This window comes from Haliotis rubra, unplaced genomic scaffold (genome assembly GCF_003918875.1).
Source record: "Haliotis rubra isolate DU_JTF1 unplaced genomic scaffold, ASM391887v1 Scf192, whole genome shotgun sequence".
Classification (NCBI taxonomy): Eukaryota; Metazoa; Mollusca; class Gastropoda; order Lepetellida; family Haliotidae; genus Haliotis; species Haliotis rubra.
The window spans coordinates 1,288,267-1,310,453 of NW_025765914.1; the positions used below are offsets into that span (position 1 = coordinate 1,288,267).

At 41.8% G+C, this 22,187-nt stretch overlaps 1 protein-coding gene across 2 annotated transcripts; it reads left to right on the forward strand.

The window, feature by feature from the left end:
- Window positions 1-2,740: 2,740 nt before the first annotated feature.
- LOC124274594 (hexokinase-1-like) lies at window positions 2,741-21,592 on the forward strand. Of its 2 annotated transcripts, none has more exons than XM_046709961.1 (11): window positions 2,741-2,899; window positions 15,736-15,898; window positions 16,281-16,420; window positions 16,555-16,770; window positions 17,213-17,312; window positions 17,423-17,502; window positions 17,854-17,966; window positions 18,764-18,922; window positions 19,255-19,394; window positions 19,730-19,866; window positions 20,173-21,592. In XM_046709961.1, exons 1-11 carry the CDS (start codon window positions 2,861-2,863, stop codon window positions 20,272-20,274), a joined length of 1,389 nt encoding a protein of 462 aa, XP_046565917.1. In that variant the 5' UTR covers window positions 2,741-2,860; the 3' UTR covers window positions 20,275-21,592. The 2 variants fall into 2 exon arrangements, with proteins under 2 accessions (XP_046565917.1, XP_046565916.1); XM_046709960.1 differs by lacking the exon at window positions 2,741-2,899 and adding an exon at window positions 14,056-14,229.
- Window positions 21,593-22,187: the final 595 nt, after the last annotated feature.

Below are 22,187 nucleotides of genomic sequence, written 5' to 3' on the forward strand. Positions count from 1 at the left end.
TTGGATATCCTGTGTGCAAGTAAATAAAGATAAAAGAATTACTTCTGAAATCAGCATATTGGACAGGGTAGATCATTGGTGGGCGCAATACTGTAGTAAAAATGACTCTGTATAGTTTACACCGCCTTTACTACAGGGGGCATAGGAAGTTCACTTCACGCTGTTAAATAGCAGTGTAATTTATTTCTAGACAATATTATAATTGTCCTACATTGTTTTCTGATACGATTCAGTAGAAGTCCATAACCGTTTGTTTCAACAAAAAATAGTTGTCGGGAAAGTATTACTGAAGCAGTGGTGTGGAAGATATTGCGATGCTTTTAAAGTCAAGTGTACTCTAGAATCTTCAAGAACAACATAAGACGAATCCGCTATGGTATGGCACTCTCTACAAGGTGTTTAGATTTGTTCGTTGTTGGTTTGTTGTTTAACGCCGCACTCAGCAATAGTACAGCTATATGGCGTCAGTCTGTAAATAATTGAGTCTGTACCATCAATCCAGTGATCTACATCGACATGTGTCAACCAAGTCAGCGAGCCTGACCACCCGATCCCTTTAGTCGCCTTTCACGACAAGCATGGGTTACTGAAGATCAATTCTAACCCGGATCTTCACAGGTTACACTGTATAAGAGGACAAGCATGGGTTACTGAAGACCAATTCTAACCCGGATCTTCACAGGTTACACTGTATAAGAGGACAAGCATGGGTTACTGAAGACCAATTCTAACCCGGATCTTCAGGTTACACTGTTACACTGTATAAGAGGACAAGAATGGGTTACTGAAGACCAATTCTAACCCGGATCTTCACAGGTTACACTGTATAAGAGGACAAGCATGGGTTACTGAAGACCAATTCTAACCCGGATCTTCACAGGTTACACTGTATAAGAGGACAAGAATGGGTTACTGAAGACCAATTCTAACCCGGATCTTCACAGGTTACACTGTATAAGAGGACAAGAATGGGTTACTGAAGACCAATTCCCGGATCTTCACAGGTTACACTGTATAAGAGGACAAGCATGGGTTACTGAAGACCAATTCTAACCCGGATCTTCACAGGTTACACTGTATAAGAGGACAAGCATGGGTTACTGAAGACCAATTCTAACCCGGATCTTCACAGGTTACACTGTATAAGAGGACAAGAATGGGTTACTGAAGACCAATTCTAACCCGGATCTTCACAGGTTACACTGTATAAGAGGACAAGAATGGGTTACTGAAGACCAATTCTAACCCGGATCTTCACAGGTTACACTGTATAAGAGGACAAGCATGGGTTACTGAAGACCAATTCTAACCCGGATCTTCACAGGTTACACTGTATAAGAGGACAAGAATGGGTTACTGAAGATCAATTCTAACCCGGATCTTCACAGGTTACACTGTATAAGAGGACAAGCTCATGCCTCTGTCATCTCACGTTACACAATATCGCTCGTCACGCCCAAGATCAGGGTTTGATTCCCCACATGGGTCAACGCGTGAAGTCCATTTCTGGTGTCCCCGGACGTGATATTGCTGAAATTTTGCTAAAAGCAGCGTAAAACTACACGGAAACTCACGTTTTAAACTTGGATATCCACCATGGGCCTATTTTAGATGTTTGTCCTCAGTTGCTTCTGTTTTGTTGTTTTTACCACTGCCATAGACTAACGCTTAGTCTCTGGATATATATAATTTGGATTGTAACAAATAAACCCGTTTAAGTTGAAAAGGAGCCCCGGGGAGACCAGAGACTGAACCTAAGGAAATCTAGACTGGCTTCATGTAGGGCCGTAGCATTGCAGGGAGGGCTAGGCTGTAGGGAAAGTAATATGGTTCAGGGACTACCATAGACTAACAACTAGTCTCTGAAAGGAACATATTTTACAGAAACAAATGCTCATAGTGGAAAAAAATAAACTATAATGAAAAGGAGCCCTGAGACTTCCTTCATTTTCAGAGCTGTGGACATCTAGACTTGCCACATTTTCTAGACTTGCGTGGGATTCTTGGATATATTTTCTTCAGGGTTTGTATGACAGACTAGGACTACCACGGCCATTGAATGCTGTACTGACACTTTATCGTGTACCTCTTGTGTAATACGTTTGCAGTAATGAATATTGGTTTGTAGATCTGTTTTAGTTTAGGATACGGTTGTCATATTTTATAACATTTCTCTGCTATTTGTACGACCACCATGATTTTTTTGGCGAATAGATTTCTTTTTTGGTTAATTATTGTTTTAATTTAGAGACTGACACCTAAAAGCACATATTATCCATATGGGGAATCGAATCCGGACCTTCGGTGTGACGACCGAACACTTTAACCTCACCGCCCCGTTTCAAAGAAGGTCGTCTTTATTGTTATGTATAATGTATATATACGCTGGATATGGAATATCTCCACTTATGCAACACGCCTGAAGTCCGTATAAACATGGAAACACTGTATCTACATATCCAGTGGCGGGACGAATTATGCCACATTGCGCCAGACGCTCAGTTTCCCACAAAAATGTCACCGCTGTGTGTTGTCTGAATAACGACCTACATTCGGATACCCCCCTGTCATTTTCTCCCCCCTACTCCTCGACCTCCCACTTCCCTCCTTCACCCCAGCCCGTATCGTCGCGCGTGACGTCAGCGCGAGGTCAGAGCGGAGCCCAGTCCTCACAGCGAACAACACAGTCTGTGCCAGCAAACTCATTACTATTCATGACGTTATGAATATGTATGAAGCAAACGAGGCCAATGCATTACGGCTACCGAAGCAGACAGCTCAGTTTAAGTGTGGGACGAGACACCTCTTGGCATTCAGGAAATAGAAACTTCAGATTTGTGGAATATTGTTGAACCTAACCATGCCTGCCACGCCCGATCAGCTCTCCAAATATGAAAAGGTAAGTTTCTGTACATTTTTGACAGATTCGAGCTTTTGTTGAGTCCTGAACAACTGAAAACAAGGGCGCTGCCGCGTACGATATGGATCTATTTATAGACCCGACCAAAACATTTGGAGGTTCGGTCAAGGTCTGAGCATCTCAGAGATCGAGATTTGATCCTTTTATGTTTTGAATGTGTTCTATGATGTTTAAGGATACTGTGTAGTGTTTTATCTTGAACGTGTTGTGTGTTTTCTTGCCTAGATCAACACAACAAGGAATGATATGTGATATGTGGGTCATTTGTATGTCGTACCATGTTGTGTATGTGTTTGAATGTACCCAAAGCTTGTGGTCTCTTAGTGTCTCCATTTGTACCGTCAATGAAATATAGGCACAGCTAAATCAATGTAAATCATATGTGCAATGTCCACTGTTTGTTTATTTCATATTTAGTTACACATTTCTGCATCAAAACCTCGGTGTTATCGTGCTATGGCGATGCCCTGTTCTGATTGGTCAGAATAGGGTGTGTGGCTGGCACACCTCCACAATCATCTTGGAAGTCGAATATATTATCCTATGCCCCATGTCCCTCGCGCTTGTTCCACTTGACTGATTTAAACAAGTTTTGTATTACATTGTGTTGATGTTCTGATGAAATAACCTTCGTCCGAAACAAACACGCGGATGTGCTAGGACGATATGACCAATACATACATAGGCAGCCTGTATATGGCGTATCGCCCTACAACGCAGTAGCGGTATTGATCTCAATGTGTGGGGCCAGACCTAGCAATTTAGCACAAACCAGGGTTAAAAGAGACTAACAAATAGTTTTATTTAAACACGTGGCGTTTTTAATCAACTCTATTTGAAACAATTGACTTTATGTGTGGCAGTGTGAAGATGTATTTTGTGTGGATTGATATATGATTTGTGGGCATTCTTGTCCGTTATTTTGGCGCGCTGTGTATTTAAGTCAAAAGTACAAAAACCAAGCATATGTTGGTTAAGGATTCTTAATATCTCAAATTATTTTCACTTTCTTTAACATCTCTGAAAGGATTTCCTGTTTTTCGTACAAATTTGCTCAATGCAGTCATACTTGTCTATACTTTTTGCAGATTTTCTGGTAAATCTAAAATATCCTTGAATGATACGATGTTTTCTTGGTCATAACGTTTCCTCAGAAACAATTTCATGTAAACATATGTCTTGTCTGTTTTATAATTTGTAGACAAAATAATGTATTTTATCGTATGTGTGTGTGAAAAACGTTTCAAAGAACGATAAAACTTCGTGTTGTGTCATTTGTATGTGAATTACTTATATATGTACAACTTTACACTGCTCAGCTTTGCCGCTTTGATATATGCATGTGCGTGCGTCCGTCCGTCCGTGCCTGGTCTTACTTTATGCTTATTAATGCTTTGATCAATAAAACAAGCTATGACGGATAGGTCTGGATGAACCTTCGTGTCATTATTCCCGTGCTCCTAGTGTTCGCTAAACTGATCAACATCTCAACAAAGTCACTTTCGGCTGGCTGTCCTCCCACACTGGGCTTATACAACCGAGGGGCTGTCCCATGGGACAAGTTCACCCAAATTCACTCACGATATATCCGCCTGACTTGACTCACTTGGACAACTTCTAATATTATGCTAAGAGGAGAAGAAATGACCCTTTCTCTGCCAATTACTCAATGTAATAGCAACAATGTAGCAGGCGTTGAAGACACGGGGAACCAAGTGTTTGTTATTCGCGAAGGGGGTAATGACCTTTCTTGATGGCATGCGTGTCTTTTCTCCCTAGACACTAAGTGCGTTTTATCAAAACATGTTTGAAGTAGTTAGATTTTAATAACTTTATTTTCATCTTGTACTGCGCAATAGTTTCTGTTCTATTTGCCATTTCTACCAAGTTTGATTTTATCAGTTTTAATAGCTTCCCCATCGAGTTACGACACAAACAACTTTGAGTTAGATTCAACGTTTTGAGCTCTCTGTGAGTAAAAAACAACTTGATGCAATCTCCTAGCGTTCGTATTATTTATCTTTGACAGTCTTTCCGTTCAATTGTCAGGCAAAACAGCGCATGGCAATTTTAAAACATCACTAAAAACAAGGCTGAAGTCTTTGAAGTAACCTGCCTTAAATTGTTCTTAATTACACTTGAAGCCTTTTCAGTGATATGAACATCCAAATAGGGCAGTGGTCGATTGATGTTTATTACTGACTTTACAAAGGCGCTTCATCCAGCTTCCTCTTTCATTTGTAGGAATGTCATTTTAACCTAAAGGACATAAAAAATAACGTATATCAATAAGCAGCCTTACATTGGTAGTAGACTCATAGGCGCTGAACAACAGAATAGAGATGATTCACGGAATTGCTTCTAAATTAGTACTTGTTTAAGGATTCAGTGGGCGATGTTGAAAATTCTTTCTAATTTTTCTACTGTTCATAAAATCAAATCATGGCGAATTTCACTGTTCGTTAACTTTTTTATGAAGTATTTTGCTATTGTTAAAGGACCCTACTGCTGGGTTCAGTCGTACACCGGTGTCATGAGAATGTTCTGAGACACAGTTTTGGGGTAATAGTCCTGACCCCCAGGAATGGGTAATATTACACTCCCGGGACGGTCTAATATGTATAGCACGTGGCACGAGACTGGCGAACACCAACAGTGCCAAGCTGTTTGTCATTTCAACTTTTTTCCTCGCTCAGAAAATAACCTGATTGCATGAGTACGTGCCACCAGTAGATCCAAGAAGTCAACGTACTTGTGGAATAATGGATTCCTTGACTCGCACTCATGGATTTCTTCAAGTATCTGAAAATGGAGAAAGTCTCTTGTCCCATCTATTATATACCTAAAACATTATAAAAACCTATCAAAATATGTTTCAGAACGTGAATATCAGTCACCCTACCAAAATACAGTGCTTGTATATACACTGACTCTATTCCGAGCCTCGAAACCTCACTTCTAAGGAAATTCAACTCAGAATTTATGTTAAACCTCTTGAAACCAGAAAACATTATAAATGGATATAGATCAGGGAAGTTTTGTTGAGTAAACCGAGAGAATATCTTTTTTAATCAATTTTAAAGGTTCGGTGATTGTTTGTTTTGGGGGGTTATTATTTTTGAAATATAGATCTACGATGCAGCAATCTCGACCAAATGTTTCTACCAGATAACGAAGACTTCTGGACATCAGCGATATTAACTGATTGCGTGTTTGCGTGCGTGCGTGCGTATACTTTCACACTAAACAATATTTAAAGAAATATGACGTACACTATCGAGTCGGGACCAGAAAAACAACATTGAATGATATTATGAGCATCGATCAGCATTGCCCGGTACGATGACACACTTCCATCTAGTCGCCGAGCCTGACCACCTATTCTTCGCATGGCCCCTCCCAATCAGAATGTGTAGTCTGTCTCACACTCCCTGAACCACATTATTTCCCCTACTGCCTAGCCATCTCTGCAATGCTAAAGTCCTAAATGAAGCAAGTCTACATTACCCAGGGTTCTGAGTTCCCGTCTCACTGGGGCTCCTTTTCAATTAAAATGGGATTATGTTATTTGTTACTATCAAAATAATATATATTCTACCTGAATATGCTGCTGGGGACCTACTGTAGACTTAAACCCCAAAAGATATGAGTAAATAGGAAACATTATGTATTATTTATTTGTTCGCACTGTTGAAAGTGTTTCATAATACCCATAATCTGGATTTGATTTTTATTCATTTTAACATTTGCCACATTTTCACAAGTACAATCAATTAAGACCTTTTGAAAACTATTAGATTTATTGTTTAGATAAGTACATTTTATAGGTCGAGCTCTAAAATCTGTCCACCATTAGCTTGGCATGGCATTCAACATTATTACTCAGGGCTATAAATCTTAGCCATATTTAAACCACGCCAGGTAGATGTGTCCCTGAAACAGTGCAGTGGTGGTATGCCAACCTTGGCACATAGAGTATAAGCGACCTGTACGTCTTACTCATGAAGCTGGTTGCATAGCTACCTTGTCCTTGTACTTGTTGCTAGGTAACCGACATTTGGTAATTCACCCTGGAACCTTATTGTTTGGAATGGAACACGCAATAAGTGTCTGTGGTATTAAATGAAATGATAGGCCCGTAGATTTATGATATTGAACTCAGAGTGAATAGCTGTATTTGTGGTATGAGATGATATTCCTGTAAAATTATTATTTGAGATGACAGGAGCAATGGTCGTTTAGGGGCATCAAGCGAAATGGTTGGCCTCTAAATTCATAATGGTAAATCACAGGTGGACTATATGTTTTGGGATATCAACTGGAATGATAGTCGGTCAGCTGATATTTCCTTGACATTATAAAAGATGTAACCCTTTCATCCAGTACTTGAGGTCAACCATTACTCTTACGTAGGGCCTTTTCAGTCTGTACAGTCCCTCCACAACATTGATTTCCCTACTGCCTTCAGTACCTTGTCCTCCCTGCAATGCTAAAGCCGTAAATGAAGCAAGTCTAGATTCCCTCATGATTCCATCTGACTGGGGATCCTTTTGAATTTAAATGGGTTTATTTGTTACTATCAAAATTACATATATTCAGAGACTTAGTCCATCTGTTCTCCATGTGAGTTGGCCCTATTACGACGTCGTATTTGGCAGAACGCCATACTGGTTCCTATAAAGCAAGTGATCTGTTTACTCAATCGGTAGATTCAACCCAGCTAACGAGCCATGCTAGACGTGGGTCAGACCAATCAACAATTCTGAAGAATTCTGGTTTGTCATCAAAGACCAACTCGACCTTAATCCGTCCGCACATTTATGCGAGGATTAGGTGAAACTATATCGCCGTCTTTATGGATTAGTGGTACACTAATGTAGTTAGTGATCGGTAACTTGGCCCCGTGTCACCATATTCAGCCGAAACCAACACAGCATGTCCTATATTGACAGTAATATGGCCATGACACGAGGAACATGGGCAAAGACATGTGCTGATATTGACAGTAAGATCCACAGGGTGGACATGGGATAAGTAATCAGTAATATGTCAATATAGAATACGGAATACGTAAGAACAGGAATGCAGAACATGGATTTTATGGATAACAACTTCTTTATCTTAAAGGACTGACTGGCTGACTGAGTCTGGTTTTACGCCGCTTTTAGCAATATTCCAGCAATATCACGGCGGGGACACCAGAAATGGGCTTCACACATTGTACCCATGTGGGGATTCGAACCCGGGTCTTCGGCGTGACGAGCCAACGCTTTAACCACTAGACTACCCCACCGCCCCTTATCTTATAAGACGTTTCAGAGCTAAGTTTTGCTTCACATAATCCAGCTCCTGCTAATTCTACAAAGAAGTTGTTATTCATAAACACGTGTCATGTATTCATGTTCGTCCAACTTCTAAATGCGTTGGAACTACGTAAGAACAGATATACAAACATTAAACAATATGTAATATTAGAAATGTATCTATGTAATATAATTTAATTTGTTACCCATTGATCCGAATACTGTTTGATTAATGTAGGCTTATAAGTGTGATATCAGGTTTTGCCAAGTTGTAATTGTACAGCATTACTATAGTACAATCGTCTTAATCGCAGAATTTTCAAAATACCCCAGTCTTTGACCATACAATCAATCCATGGGACCAGTGTCTTATCTTCACAGAACAATCTGAAGACTAACTACATGTACGTTGTATATTCTTGAAAGCTGATTTACGATTGTCGTAACTTTAAGATCGTTTTGTGTACCTAGCCCCTTATTATGAAGACCTGTCCGCAACCGGAAACATTCAGGGGAACGCCATTGTTGTAACGGATGGGTCACCAAAGCGTTGTAAAGAAATATAGGATTTATTTTGTTTATTATGGAGAGACGGAAGCTCCGTGTTAGACTTAGTCATGTTTATTGTCAGTGGTTGATTTACATGATATAAGGAGTGTCACTTCTCAATCTGTTCAAGCACGCCAATACCTGATTACCTGATATGTATTTAAATATGATGTATGCATTCGCGGTTTATGGGACTAGTTTGTTGGACATTGAGATCTTTGATATCTTGTTACTGGACCGACTGCTACAGAGTATAAGACCAGGGAGACTATGTAACGTAGATTATCCCTGATAAAACATACTACTACGCTGCTTGCGAATGAAATACCAACGCTGACCTTTGGTCAGACTTCGGCCATTAATGACCACGCACCTGCCTCCCTGCCCCACTGCCCCGAGCTATAATTACTATAACGTGACACAGCAAAGCCCCGCCGTCTCACGCGTGTAATCACGAGACATCGCGGTCATGTGATACTACCCAAACAAGGCCGCCAGGGACTGCATTCATTCACAATGTGACGTTGAAAGATATCGAATATCTTCGTGCGCTTGTTGTATATCTATACTAGACTAACGCTTAGTCTCTGAATATATATAATTTTGATAGTAACAAATAAACCCATTTAAATAAAAAATCCTGGAGCCCCAGGGAGACCAGAGATGAAAATCTAGACTTGCTTCATTTAGAACACTGCAGAGAGTTCTAGTCAGTAGGGAAAATAATGTGGTTCAGGGACTGTGAGAACGACTATATCTATACTGACACGCATATTTACATACACACACACACACGCACACGCACGCATATATATATATACACACACACACATACGCGCGCACACACACGCCCTAAATGTTCATCGATCTGTTTCGGACCCAGCTTGTATAAATTTATCATTTATGTTATAATTTTATTGTATTGTTCCTGTGCCATCAATGGTGGTTTGTCGGAATAAAATATTGACTGTAATCTAAAACTTATGATTCCATTACTATATGGAAGAATGCTTGATTCCGACTGGTGGAAGGAGGGCTCTGTTGTCCATGTGGTATATGTATTGTTATCAAACAATACCGTACGTATGTACAGATCGATATACTACCTATCAATACATGAAATGGCTGTCAATCATACACCGTTCGATATCGAAACGTTTGTTGACGCTTTTTCGTAAACCTCGTGTCTCCCTACTCAAAACAAAAAAAGTATCGTGACGATCTCAAAATACGAATTATAGAGGGTTTATCTGCACAGTTTGTGAATGAGCAGAAGGCGGACCCCGTTTTAAAGGAGCACCAGATTTAGGTTTATTGGCAGTCCAGGCAAAATAACAGCCTCTCGCGAGTTCAGCACACCCAGTTTACCAGTTTACGCTGTCTCCATATGTCATGACATTTTTGCGTAGACGAGGTTAATGCATAATGGCAGGAGACAGCCATAATGTGACCCATTCCAAAATAACAAGCAGTTGAAAAGAATGTCTTCCACACTCGCCGAACGACACATTATTCTACGTTGGTAACAGGAACACATTTGAACTTCATCTGGTGGTTCAACGTCACCGACCAGTTTTCGCCAGCTATATTGATATTAGTATTGGTGTCATGCAATGTTTCCTAGTATCCATTAGACTGACATTTAGTTCCAGAAATAAAGTTACATTTGACATGTCTTTATAAATATCCACAAGAATTTTAAATTAGAACTGAGGCAGTCTAGACTTGCGCAATCACTCCAGTCTCCTGTTTTAGTGTATTCTTTAGGGGCAGTGAGACAGACTAAGTATCCGTTGTCATTCTCGATTATCCAGTCAATGGATATAGAATGCAGTACATAATGTCGAGGGGGGCGGTGGGGTAGCCTAGTGGTTAAGGCGTCCGCTCGTCACGCCGAAAACCCAGGTTCGATCCCCCACATGGGCACAATGTGTTAAGTCCATTTCTGGTGTCCCCTGCCGTGATATTGCTGGAATATTGTTAAAAGCGGCGTAAAACTAAACTCACTCACTCACATAATGTCGAGGTGATCATTGTGTGCGTGGTTAGCTTGTCATTGTCCCCCACCCGGATGCACCATCGCCATCAACGTCACAGGGGCGGTAGGGTAGCCTAGTGGTTAAAGCGTTGGTTCGTCACGCCGAAGACCCGGATTCGAATCCCCACATGGATACAATGTGTGAAGCCCATTTCTGGTGTCCCCCGCCTTGATGTTGCTGGAATATTGCTAAAAGCGGCGTAAAACCAAACTCACTCAGTCAGTCAGTCAACGTCACAGCGTTATCCTAGAGGGAGTAGCGGGTGCTACCATTTCTGCGAACACCTGATGTTATTGATTTTTAGTGATGGTTTTTTAGATTTTTAACGACTTTCTTCCTTATATACTGAATGGAACCTTTGAAGTTGGAATGGTCCAACTTTCTTTACAACAGGACCTCATTACTGCTTATATCTACTGTAGGTTGATATAGGTTGTCCAATTTGACCAGGTAATGTTATTGCTTGTGAAGATGGGACATAGGTAAAAGTAAATTATCGGTCTAAACAAGATCATAATATTGTGTTTTACAATTGCGTTCAGTTCCAAAAATAGCCGATGTCATCAGCATATTGGAATGAACCTGTATGATCTTGTGTGCCCGAATTTGACACGTGTTTCATCAAGCTGTCTGATGCAATGCGAGCCCTGTTTCTGTACCTACTCTGTAAACACATGATGTATAAATAGGCTACAGCTCCATCCGCAGTTTGCTACTGCGCATGCGTAATGGATTCAATGGGTAAAATGATATATATGAATCAATGCCAAACCGGATGTACAGGGTAAACTGTCGAGGACATGATCAAACAAGACGTCCTGCGTATGTCAAACTTATTGAGTATTATTATTGAAGCTCGTCTATGCACATCGAATTAATCTGCATGCGGGGATATTTATAACCGATTTTATGTTATGCTCAAATGCCGTTTACAAAGTGAACAATGTTCATGGATCAATAATGAGTTAATGTATTATGATGCCGCTTTGAAGAATTATTTCAGTTATGCTAACGCGGGTCTGCTTGATTGAGGAGGAAACCCCGAACTGATGCAATTCTGAGACATGTTCCACTTTAGTGAAATCCAAGAACACGGTGCTGTAATGTTACAAAAAACCCTCTGGGATTCGAACCCAAAATCATCGGTTTTGTGACAGGCATGAATGGCGCAAAACTGCACAGCGATCTGGATATGCAATAAAGGCACATGTTCAAGGGTTTAACCGAAAAAAAATGAATAGTGTAAACACTGATAAGAGAACTTAATTTAGAAGATATTTCCATTGAATAGATGTGACACGCATTCAGCGCTGGTGGTGATAGGAAAGGTAGTGATTGACAGTGTTACTTGAGTGTAGCCTGACTCAGTGTAGCCAGTCTCTGATAACTATCGATATCACTATGTGATAAACGTCATAGATCACTCTCACGTCATGGTATTGACACACGTGGCTCGGGTCATTTTTGAGCACAACGTTCTCATTTAACCTACTTTAGATAGACTGAAGATCTCAAACACGATGCGTAAAGCATCAATCCTGTGATATCACTGCGTTAGAGATAAAACAATCAGCGAAACTCTCATTTTACTTGTGTTGGAATCGAACTGAGATGTTTGATGATGATGGGATGATGGGCAAACGCTTTAACCACCTAACCACCCTAACGCTGTATGAGTGTTCTGGAGACAATCCGGAAACTTATATCGCCGATACGACTGAGACCACACGACTAAAAATATAATCATTTCTAGTTCTCTAAGTTGTATCTTTTCAACACTTTATAAACACAGACGCATCTATATTCTTTAACCTTTTATAGTTAACTATTGAATTTCATTCCAATAGGCTGCAATATCCTCCACAAGCCCAGGCATTCATGGATCATGTTGCTGACTAAAGACAAAAGTCCTGAGATCCTGGCTAGCTATTCTCGAAACGTTCGTAGCCCTACGAACTTCTTAAGCCCATTCTTAACATATTGGCTACGATCAAAGTTAAGAATTCTATGGCTACGAGCGTTTCGAGAATAGGGGCGGTGGGGTAGCCTAATGGTTAAAGCGTTGGCTCGTCACGCCGAAAACCCGGGTTCGAATCCCCACATGGGTACAATGTGTGAAGCCAATTTCTGGTGTCCCCCGCCGTGATGTTGCTGGAATATTGCTAAAAGCCGCATAAACCCAAACTCAGTCAGTCAGTCAGTTTCGAGAATAAGGGCCACAGTGTTGTGACGTTTGTACTATTTAAGCTGATCTTACTAGACTAAATAATTTGACTAAACTCGTGCTGCTGTGAGTTCGCCTTCATATAGCTGGAATATTTCTGAGTGTGGCGTTAAACAATAACACTGATTCTGCTTGGTATGTCATCAAAGATGCTCGGACCAGATCCTTCCCTTGACCAATGGTGTATGTAATCGTACCTCGTCAGCCTCGTTTTGGTGTTTTCTATAAAGGTCAAGGACAGACAGAGATCCAGGGTCAGCATGTGTTCTTGTGTACTTGATCTTTTATAGTGACCTTTTCTATGTCGTCACATCATCAACTGAAGGCAAGCAACGGATCCTTAGCCACTTGTTCTTCACTATTTAAAGACCACTTTCAGGCTGGAAAACTTTTCGCTGATTTACAGTTGCTACAGGGGTGTGTTTTGTATCTGTAGGTTTAACGGGTGGTTGGGATATTTGAGCTTATGGTGTTATATATATTAAGGACATCCTTACTGGAGACGCATTGCAAGAAAACCCCAATCAAACAAGAATAAATGGAACTGGTATTAAAAGTTGAAGCTCACATTACATTATTGGCATGTATTTAGCTTTCCAATATATTGTGATACTCTTCTTCATCAAAATTCAGCGGAACTGAGTGATGTATGAAGCTTTAGTCGCCGAAAGGACGGCGTATTTTACCATGGAGTTTTCTTGGGCAATGGCATGGAGTTTCGTTTGTCTATCCTATATATAACTTTTATGCTCATGTGAAATTTGATCCAGTTGAGTATTTCCAGTAGCAATTGGATGGGTACAGAAAGGCTGTTGGCAAGTATGTCTCGGAGAATCTAGTCTGGTGTGTTCAGTGACGGCAACAATCCAGTTGTCCAACGTCTTGTTCGTTGGTAATCAGTGGGGAGGGGCTTAGTGTAGAGTGACTGTAGAGACTGGTGTATCACGCGAGTAGTGTCAAGGTTGCACGACAAGTCACATGACCTGGTGTTTAAGACCAAGCGTTACGTAGATAACATTTATTGTTCAGTCCGCCCGGTGACGGAATATCCCACTGACCGACCGCTCGACGTCCTAAAACTTTCTACCTTTGCCGAACATCTTGGGCTGGTGGGTGTTCCGGACCGAAGTCAAAATGAGTTCGAAAATTGCCAAGACCTGTCAATGCGACGTAGATTCAGAATGTTTTTGCGAGGTAAGAAATATATTCGTGTTTATTCTTCTCAAAATTTGCATAAATGGGGATCAAAGGTATCTTCTGGACATTCCTGTTTGCTTCCTCCTCGTTTGATCTTGCTGAAAGAAAATGACAGGAGACCGGAATCCATTGTATAAGTGCAATTTCCTCCGGTTGCATCGACTGCATAACCTCTTCATTGTGTGTTACTGTCAAACATGGCTTCGCGTGTTGGTTGACCATCGACAGTTGGAGACTTGCGGAAACCTTGCAGGATGTCACATTACGTAGTTTGTCAAACATCTGAACAACTATTGGACAGCTCTGTCCGTAACCCAACCTAATTAACGGTTTTATTTCTGGAAAATCCAATCTCATCTCAATCTTTGATTTCCCCTTTCTTTGCGGGTCTAGGAAGAGAAGTGATAGCATTAAATACACATTGCTTTCCCAGGGACTGATTGCCAGCGTCTTCACAAACAGATGACGTGCACACTGATTTATCGATAGTCAGAAAATCATCTCTAGTCAAGACGTACTTTCCGATCACTAAGTCAGGACGTCAGTTTTGTTGACAGCACAATCTGTCGGGACACCCAGCGTTCGTTTTACAAAATGCACCATCTAACATTCGCAACGCAACAGTGGGCTTTCGTATGTTCCACTGCTCATTGGCCCACCCGTGAAGATCCGGGTTATTGAATTGGTCTTAGAATGCTTGTCGTGGGGGCCATGCTTGCTGAGTTGGATGATGCATGTCATCGCAAGATAAGTGCTCACGATTGTCTGGTCCATGCTGAAAATTTTATTATCGTCTTGATGTAGCTGGGATATTGCAGCGTTAAACAACACGCAAACGAACTTCAACAGGAATACAACCCTCCTCTAAAAAGCTTATAAATTTGGGTATTAGGAGAAACGCGCACCTATGAAACTGAGGCGGTGTTTTAATTGTTCACAGATTGCATTATACGTTTTTTACTAACGTACCTGTAGAATACTTTTAACAGGTAAAATGTCAGTGCCAAAGAATACGCCTCTATCAACCACCGAAGTTCTTCACTGTTGAGGTATAATGTATGTCATTGTCATTGCTATTCGAGAGTCCTCGCCCTCCTGTGTGATACATTGGTCCTAGTGGCAGCCCCGGTCATGGGCCGGACTATCGTTGACCTTCACGAAGGGCGGCGCTTGGCGTACATCTGGCTGCCCTCCCGTCCTCTTGCCCGCGTCCTACTGACCCACATGGGTAGTCAGGCTTTATACATTCATCATGTTACAAAACACAGCCTCATACTGCATAATGGGTCGTGTATTTAGAATAACATGTTACGCGAACCGCCTCGAAAGTTAGTTTATTGTTGTTCAGGGCCTTTGTTAAAACACGTTTTTTCAATTTTTATTCCTGTCGGAAATATGACAACACTAGTTGCATGTTTCATACTTGCTGCACATGTATTTAATGCGTTTGTATTTGTTTTCCTAGTTAGTGCTGATCTTATGTCATTTTCTTCTTTCTTGCAGATCGAGGCTTTTGTCAAGGGCTTCAAATTGTCGACCTTGACCTACAAGCGCGTGATGCATTTACTGAATCAGGAGATGAACAATGGCTTGAAGGAACATACACACCATGTGGCGGACATCAAGATGTTCCCGACATTCGTCAGATCGCTCCCGGATGGCTCAGGTAAGGCCCTTGGGGGAAGGAGATTCGAATAAGAATGTTGAGGATGTCCGTTTTAGTAAGGCCACTGAAATAAAGCAATTTGAAGGACAAGTAAAGAAATGATCTAGTTCATGGAGGGAATTGAGCAGGGATATTGACTTAAGGACAGTAGTAATTTCTACTTTAGATAAATTACATCGATTAAAGGTTCCACTAAGGCCACTTTGCCACAGCTGGTTGCTAAAGACCATTATGGTCACTGGAGTAAGGCCACGGCAGTCGAACAGACTTTTTGTGCATGTATGCGGCCTTCTGTCGGTAGATCAGAAAGTCAGTGGTGAAAACGTCCAGCCAGTAGTCGTTTCTTTCATTTTCAACTGATAGGTTTATACTCCTTTTGTAGAAAATGGAGATTTTCTTGCCCTTGACCTTGGCGGTACGAACTTCCGGGTGCTGCTGGTGAAGCTGAACAAGGGAGATGTGGACATCCAGAGCAAGACCTACCTTATCCCTCAGAGAATCATGCTCGGGACAGGACAACAGGTGCGTGGATCAGGGTGGTGGCCATTGGGGTGGGGGTTGTTTGAGTTATGTTTCATTTTTGTCTTAACGTATCTTTTTCTCGAAGCTGTGTCAGTGTGTGACATATGTGATCATGTCTTTGTGTTTGCTTGCAGTTGTTCGATCACATCGCTGACTGTATCGGGAAGTTTGTTCGGGATCACGACCTGGTCGGACAGAAACTACCCTTGGGATTCACATTCTCCTTCCCATGCAGACAGGAAGGACTTGCCAAAGCGAGGCTTTCAAAATGGACGAAGGGCTTCCGATGTGAGGGTGTTGTGGGTGAAGACATATGCCATCTGCTACACGAAGCGCTCCGGCGCAGAACGGTAAGAGCAGGACAATGTTCCCCAAATACGGGCTGTTTGACACTCGGCTTGACGTCTTCATAGCAACTAGCAGCCATTTTCCCTAATATATTTTGTACAGCATTGGATAGTTTAAGTATCGTGCAGAACAATTTGTCTTCTACAATCCCACGGTTTGTGAACAGGGCGGGTGGTTGCTAGCTAGTTAAGTGTTTCCCTTTTCGGCTCGATTCCCATGTGGGTACAATATGTGAAGCCCATTTCTGGAGTTCCCCACCTTTCCCCATTTGGCTAGGTTCTCGTTGGCAGCAGCTAAAGCAATGCCCACAGTTTATAATGTAAAAGTAACACACCCAAGACATTAGCAGGATTTTTGTAGCCATTTCTGTACTATTACACATGTGTTGGTACGACTTGTATTTGTTTATGACTGTCGAGTACATGTGTATAGTTTCTGTTACAGAATTGTGACGTAGAGATCGTCGCTATCGTCAACGATGCCGTGGGAACGCTGATGTCAGCTGCGCACACAGACAGAGACTGCGAAATCGGACTTATTCTGGGTAAATACATCTGTTATTTTATTTATCAAATAGCATTGTGTTTAGTTGTAGCAGACAGAACATATTGAAAAGAACAAACGATGCTGACAACGCTGGTCTTTTGTTGACAGGAACCGGATGTAACGCTTGCTATATGGAGAAACTGGACAATGTTGGATTGTGGGACGGGGACTACACCCATCCCGAACAGGTATGTCTCTAGCCAGGAATTATTCAATCCATCCATCCATTCATTTGGCTCTCTTCAGTCAATGCACCAATCCAGTCAAGCACAAACACGCACGCGCGCACACATGCACGCTCACGCATACATAGAATGGATCTGGATGTCTGAATGTGATCGACACAATATGAGAAGAATGTGTTCAATACTAACATAAATTCTAGGTCTATCATGTTTGTTCGCTATTCACCTAGTCGATGACCAGAGTGTGGTTGTCTTTTGTATTCTGGCAGCTGCTGCACAGTACTAAGCCTTTTGGAACACATGTTCAGGACGAAGCTTGAAACAGTCAAATTAAGTTTCTGATTTCTGATTCAGGTTATTATCAATACGGAATGGGGAGCCTTTGGAGATAATGGGTGCCTAGACTTCCTGCGGACTGAATACGATCGAGAGTTGGACACTTTCTCCATCAACCCTGGCAAACAAGTGTAAGTCGGAGTCTACATACTCATAATGTAAAATGAAAAGATACACGACTGACCATTACATTATATGTACAACTTACAAAAAGTCACCCCCGATTCAAAGGTAATGTGTTACAATACCCATAAGCTATGGCAGCTGAACGATAATCATAGGAACAAATGGGATGTTCTTTAAAAGCCATGGTTGAGTACTACATAGTTCTATGTTCGCACGGGCGGTGGGGTAGCCTAGTGGTTAAAGGGTACGCTCGTCACGCCGAAGGCCCGGGTTCGATTCCCCACATGGGTACAATGTGTGAAGCCAATTTCTGGTGTCCCTCGCCGTGATATTACTGGAATATTGCTAAAAGGGACGTAAAACCATACTCACTCACTCACTCGATGTTCGCAGAAATATGAAACCAAAACCGATTTCCAATAACTTTTTAAGACAGGAAAATATGAGCAACATTGATTATTCACTGGGAAGTCGGTTGATATGACATATTATTCCCGGAATAGACTCTGCCATGACAAGTTGTCTGATTAGCTATATTGTTCTGGAACTGCGGGTTTTCTTTTGATTGGAATACCTGAATTGTACGGCTTGATATCTTTAGGATTTTTAATTATGTCACACGTGATAAAGACACTTGTGAAGGAGATACTGGGAAACATTGTGAATGACACATATACACACTCACTCAATCAATCACTTCGCACACCGCAGAGACAGACATAGACTCCCGTTATACATATATGCGACGGATTTAGGTGACGGTGTGGCTGAAGGTTTATAATGGTCTGTTATGTGTTCCCAGATTAGAGAAGATGATCTCCGGTATGTACATGGGAGAGATAGTCAGACTCGTCCTTGAGCGTCTCGCCATGGAAGGCCTCATCTTTCGCGGTGCAGACAGAGATTGCTATCTGTTCGAGAGAGGAAAATTCTACACCAAATACGTCTCTGAAATCGAAAGGTAAACACTCTTATTCTTACACTCATTTGCTATTTCGGTAACGCCACATTTACAAGGGTTAATCCTGCTATAGTCTGTCTCACAGTCCCTGAACCACATTAATTTCCCTACTGCCAAGCCCTCTCTGCAGTGCTAAAGCCCTAAATAAAGCAAGTCTAGATTTCCTCAGGTTCAGGTTCTGAAATTCTGGTCTCCCTAGGACTCCTTTTCAATATAAATGGGCTTGTTTGTTACTATCAAAATTATATATATTCAGAGACTAATCCTTAGTCTAATCCTACTATTGAGATAATGTGAACGATTTCACATGCCTATTGTTTATTCTGTTGTAGCGACCATGACGAATTTTTCCGCAACACTAAGCAGGTCCTTGACGAGATTGGTGTTGAGAATTACACCACAGAAGACTGTAAGATTGTTAAGTACGTCTGCACCCTCATCTCAGCAAGAGCTGCATTCCTTTCAGCTGCTGGTAAGTACTTCCGGCCATGTGATTGCCACATCCGGTTTACATATGTGTTTTAGTTTGAGAAAAGGAAATGTCATAACTATCAGAACGTCCACGTGTGTTTGAAGGGCTTACAAGTTCGCTGAATGTAATTTTGCAATGATTATATATTATCCATAACTGATTGTGTACCGGATATATATTGTCTGGCACTGATTGTTTACTGACTGGGTACTAGTTCTTCATTGTCGGATACTTATTGTTTACTGATTGTACTCTGGTTCTTCATTGTCGGATACTTATTGTTTACTGATTGTACTCTGGTTCTTCATTGTCTGATTGTGTACTCTCCCCATCAGGGTTGTCCACTCTGATCAACAAGAAGAACAAAGGTGACATGACCATCGCAGTAGACGGGTCCCTGTACCGCTTCCACCCCCGCTTCCACAACCTAATGAGCCTCAAGATGCAGGAGCTCGTCAAACCAGGGCTCAAGGTACGCAGTCTGTCTTCTCATTCACGTAGAGCATCATCACACACCATGTAAACTTCCAGAAGTTTCTTTGGGCTTGTTTAAGGCATACATCGATCAGAACATTAGCTTAATTAGTCGCGATCTGGTCCCGATCCACAGTTCGTTCGTAGAGCTACGACATTCCTAAGCTCATGATAAACCGTTGGAACTCTTTGTGGATCAGGACCCAGGTCGTAAGTTTGTCCCTATGTCCCTATATTTACAGAATATCAGTTTTTGCGTTACTATAGAATAACCAGCTATAAACCCACCTTTTGCATCTTTCAGTTCCGACTTCAACTATCTCACGACGGATCAGGAAAGGGTGCCGCTCTGGTTGCTGCCGTTGCTATGCGACTGAGGAACTCGATAAAGCAGGAATGTGTATGAGGGAAAACACGCTAGATGGCGCTGTAAATAATACTTTGCAAATGGCAGCATTTAACTATGTGTATATATCTGCTACTGACACCCGAATGGTCATAATACGTTTGCCCTCTTTGGCCAGCGAGCAATGCAAAATACTTCCTTGTTTGGGAAGGAAGTGGACATGATACGTTCTGGTTGCCGCCATTTCTCAGCCCCATCCTGTGCCTTCCGGCACATTGCGCATGACATAATGGACTGTCTTTCCGGAAGTCTTTCTCAACACCCATACACGCAAAAGAAGTCGACAACTCCTGAAGCTTTGTTTGAATTACATGTATGCTGAAACTACCGTAACTGTCTGTGATGATGTGCTCGTGGTATATATTACCTGTTGCTTTGGTGCTACATGCAACAGATGGCTGGGGAGACAACTCTCACTGTGATAGGTAGCGGACTGTGTTGTCTACCTTTGATGAAGGACGATTGCAGTTACCGTGAAGTGTGTGAATGATAAGAAGGGAGCATGCCGTTCGGCTTCGTCTGTCAGTACCAATAAACGCTTGTGATTCTAGTACACGTAGAGTGTCGTTTGTGTGTTGAAGCGTTCGAAGAACAAACATTTGTTACCGGTATTGATCAAATTGGTGCACTGTTCTGACTGTGGTATTTGCGCTGCCTGTGTATGATGTGACCGCATAGTTGCCGAGTGTTAATCATTTACCAGTTAAAACTACCGTTAGCTTGAACCCAGCATTATAATGGCAGCTATTATCCATATTTCGTTCCGTTTCTAGCGGTACATGATGCTTAACTCTTTTACTGGTAAATCCGTATCATCTGGCTGTACAGTGTGCATACTTGTAGATCTCGGGGATGTTAGTGCCAGCAGTATACACATACACCGGGCCACGTGACAATGGCGTTGCCTAGCAACGTCAGTCTTATTCGACATCTTAACTCCCATCTGTGATTGCTAACGTGTAGAGTCTTCTACTCATAAATAACAAGACAAATAATGCAATGTTATTATGTTTGCGTCTACTCTTGTTTTTGTTTTGTTTGAAAGCGCGACATGCTGATTTGGTAGTTTTATGCGTGTTGATATGTACATATTGTTTTTATTGTAAGAAATGATAAACTATATGGGTTATATACTCATGCCAACATACTCCAGGTCGAGGGGTCAGTGTTTCGATCGCGTTGGACATGTATATACGTCGGAAGATAACTTGAGAGCAGTGTGTAATATTTGACAATCTTGGCTTGCTCCTCACGAATCTCTTACTAATATTTCTATGTAAATGAAGCTTTGTATATAACAAATAAACATATAAGAATACAAGGTTTTGTGTCATTTGTCATGTACAGTTTGTAAATGTGTAAATCTAATGCATTAGACGGATCTAATGCTGAAAGAGCTTGCCGAACCCTTATCAAACAGGATGTCTTATCATGCATTCATCCAAACTAGCCCTCATGTTTGAAATGCACTCTCTCACCAAATGGAATATTTCGTTGATCCGTGTTAAATATGGTCATGTGTCTCTCTCTCACACACACACACACGCGTGCACGCACACTCAGGAAGGGGGCATGAACAGGGACACACAGGGTCACACACACAGAGGGGGACATGCACACACGGGTCACGCACACAGGGGGGGGGGGCCATCAGGGACAAATACACACAGAGGGGTCACGCAAATACACACAGAGGGAGCAGGGGCACACACAGAGGGGGCAGGGACACATACTCACAGATGGGGCAGGGACACACACACAGAAAGGGGGCAGGAACACACACAGAAAGGGGCAGGGACACACACACAGAAAGGGGCAGGGACAACACAGAGGGGGCAGGGACACACACACAGACAGGGGCAGGGACACACACAGACAGGGGGCAGGGACACACACAGAGGGGGCAGGGACAC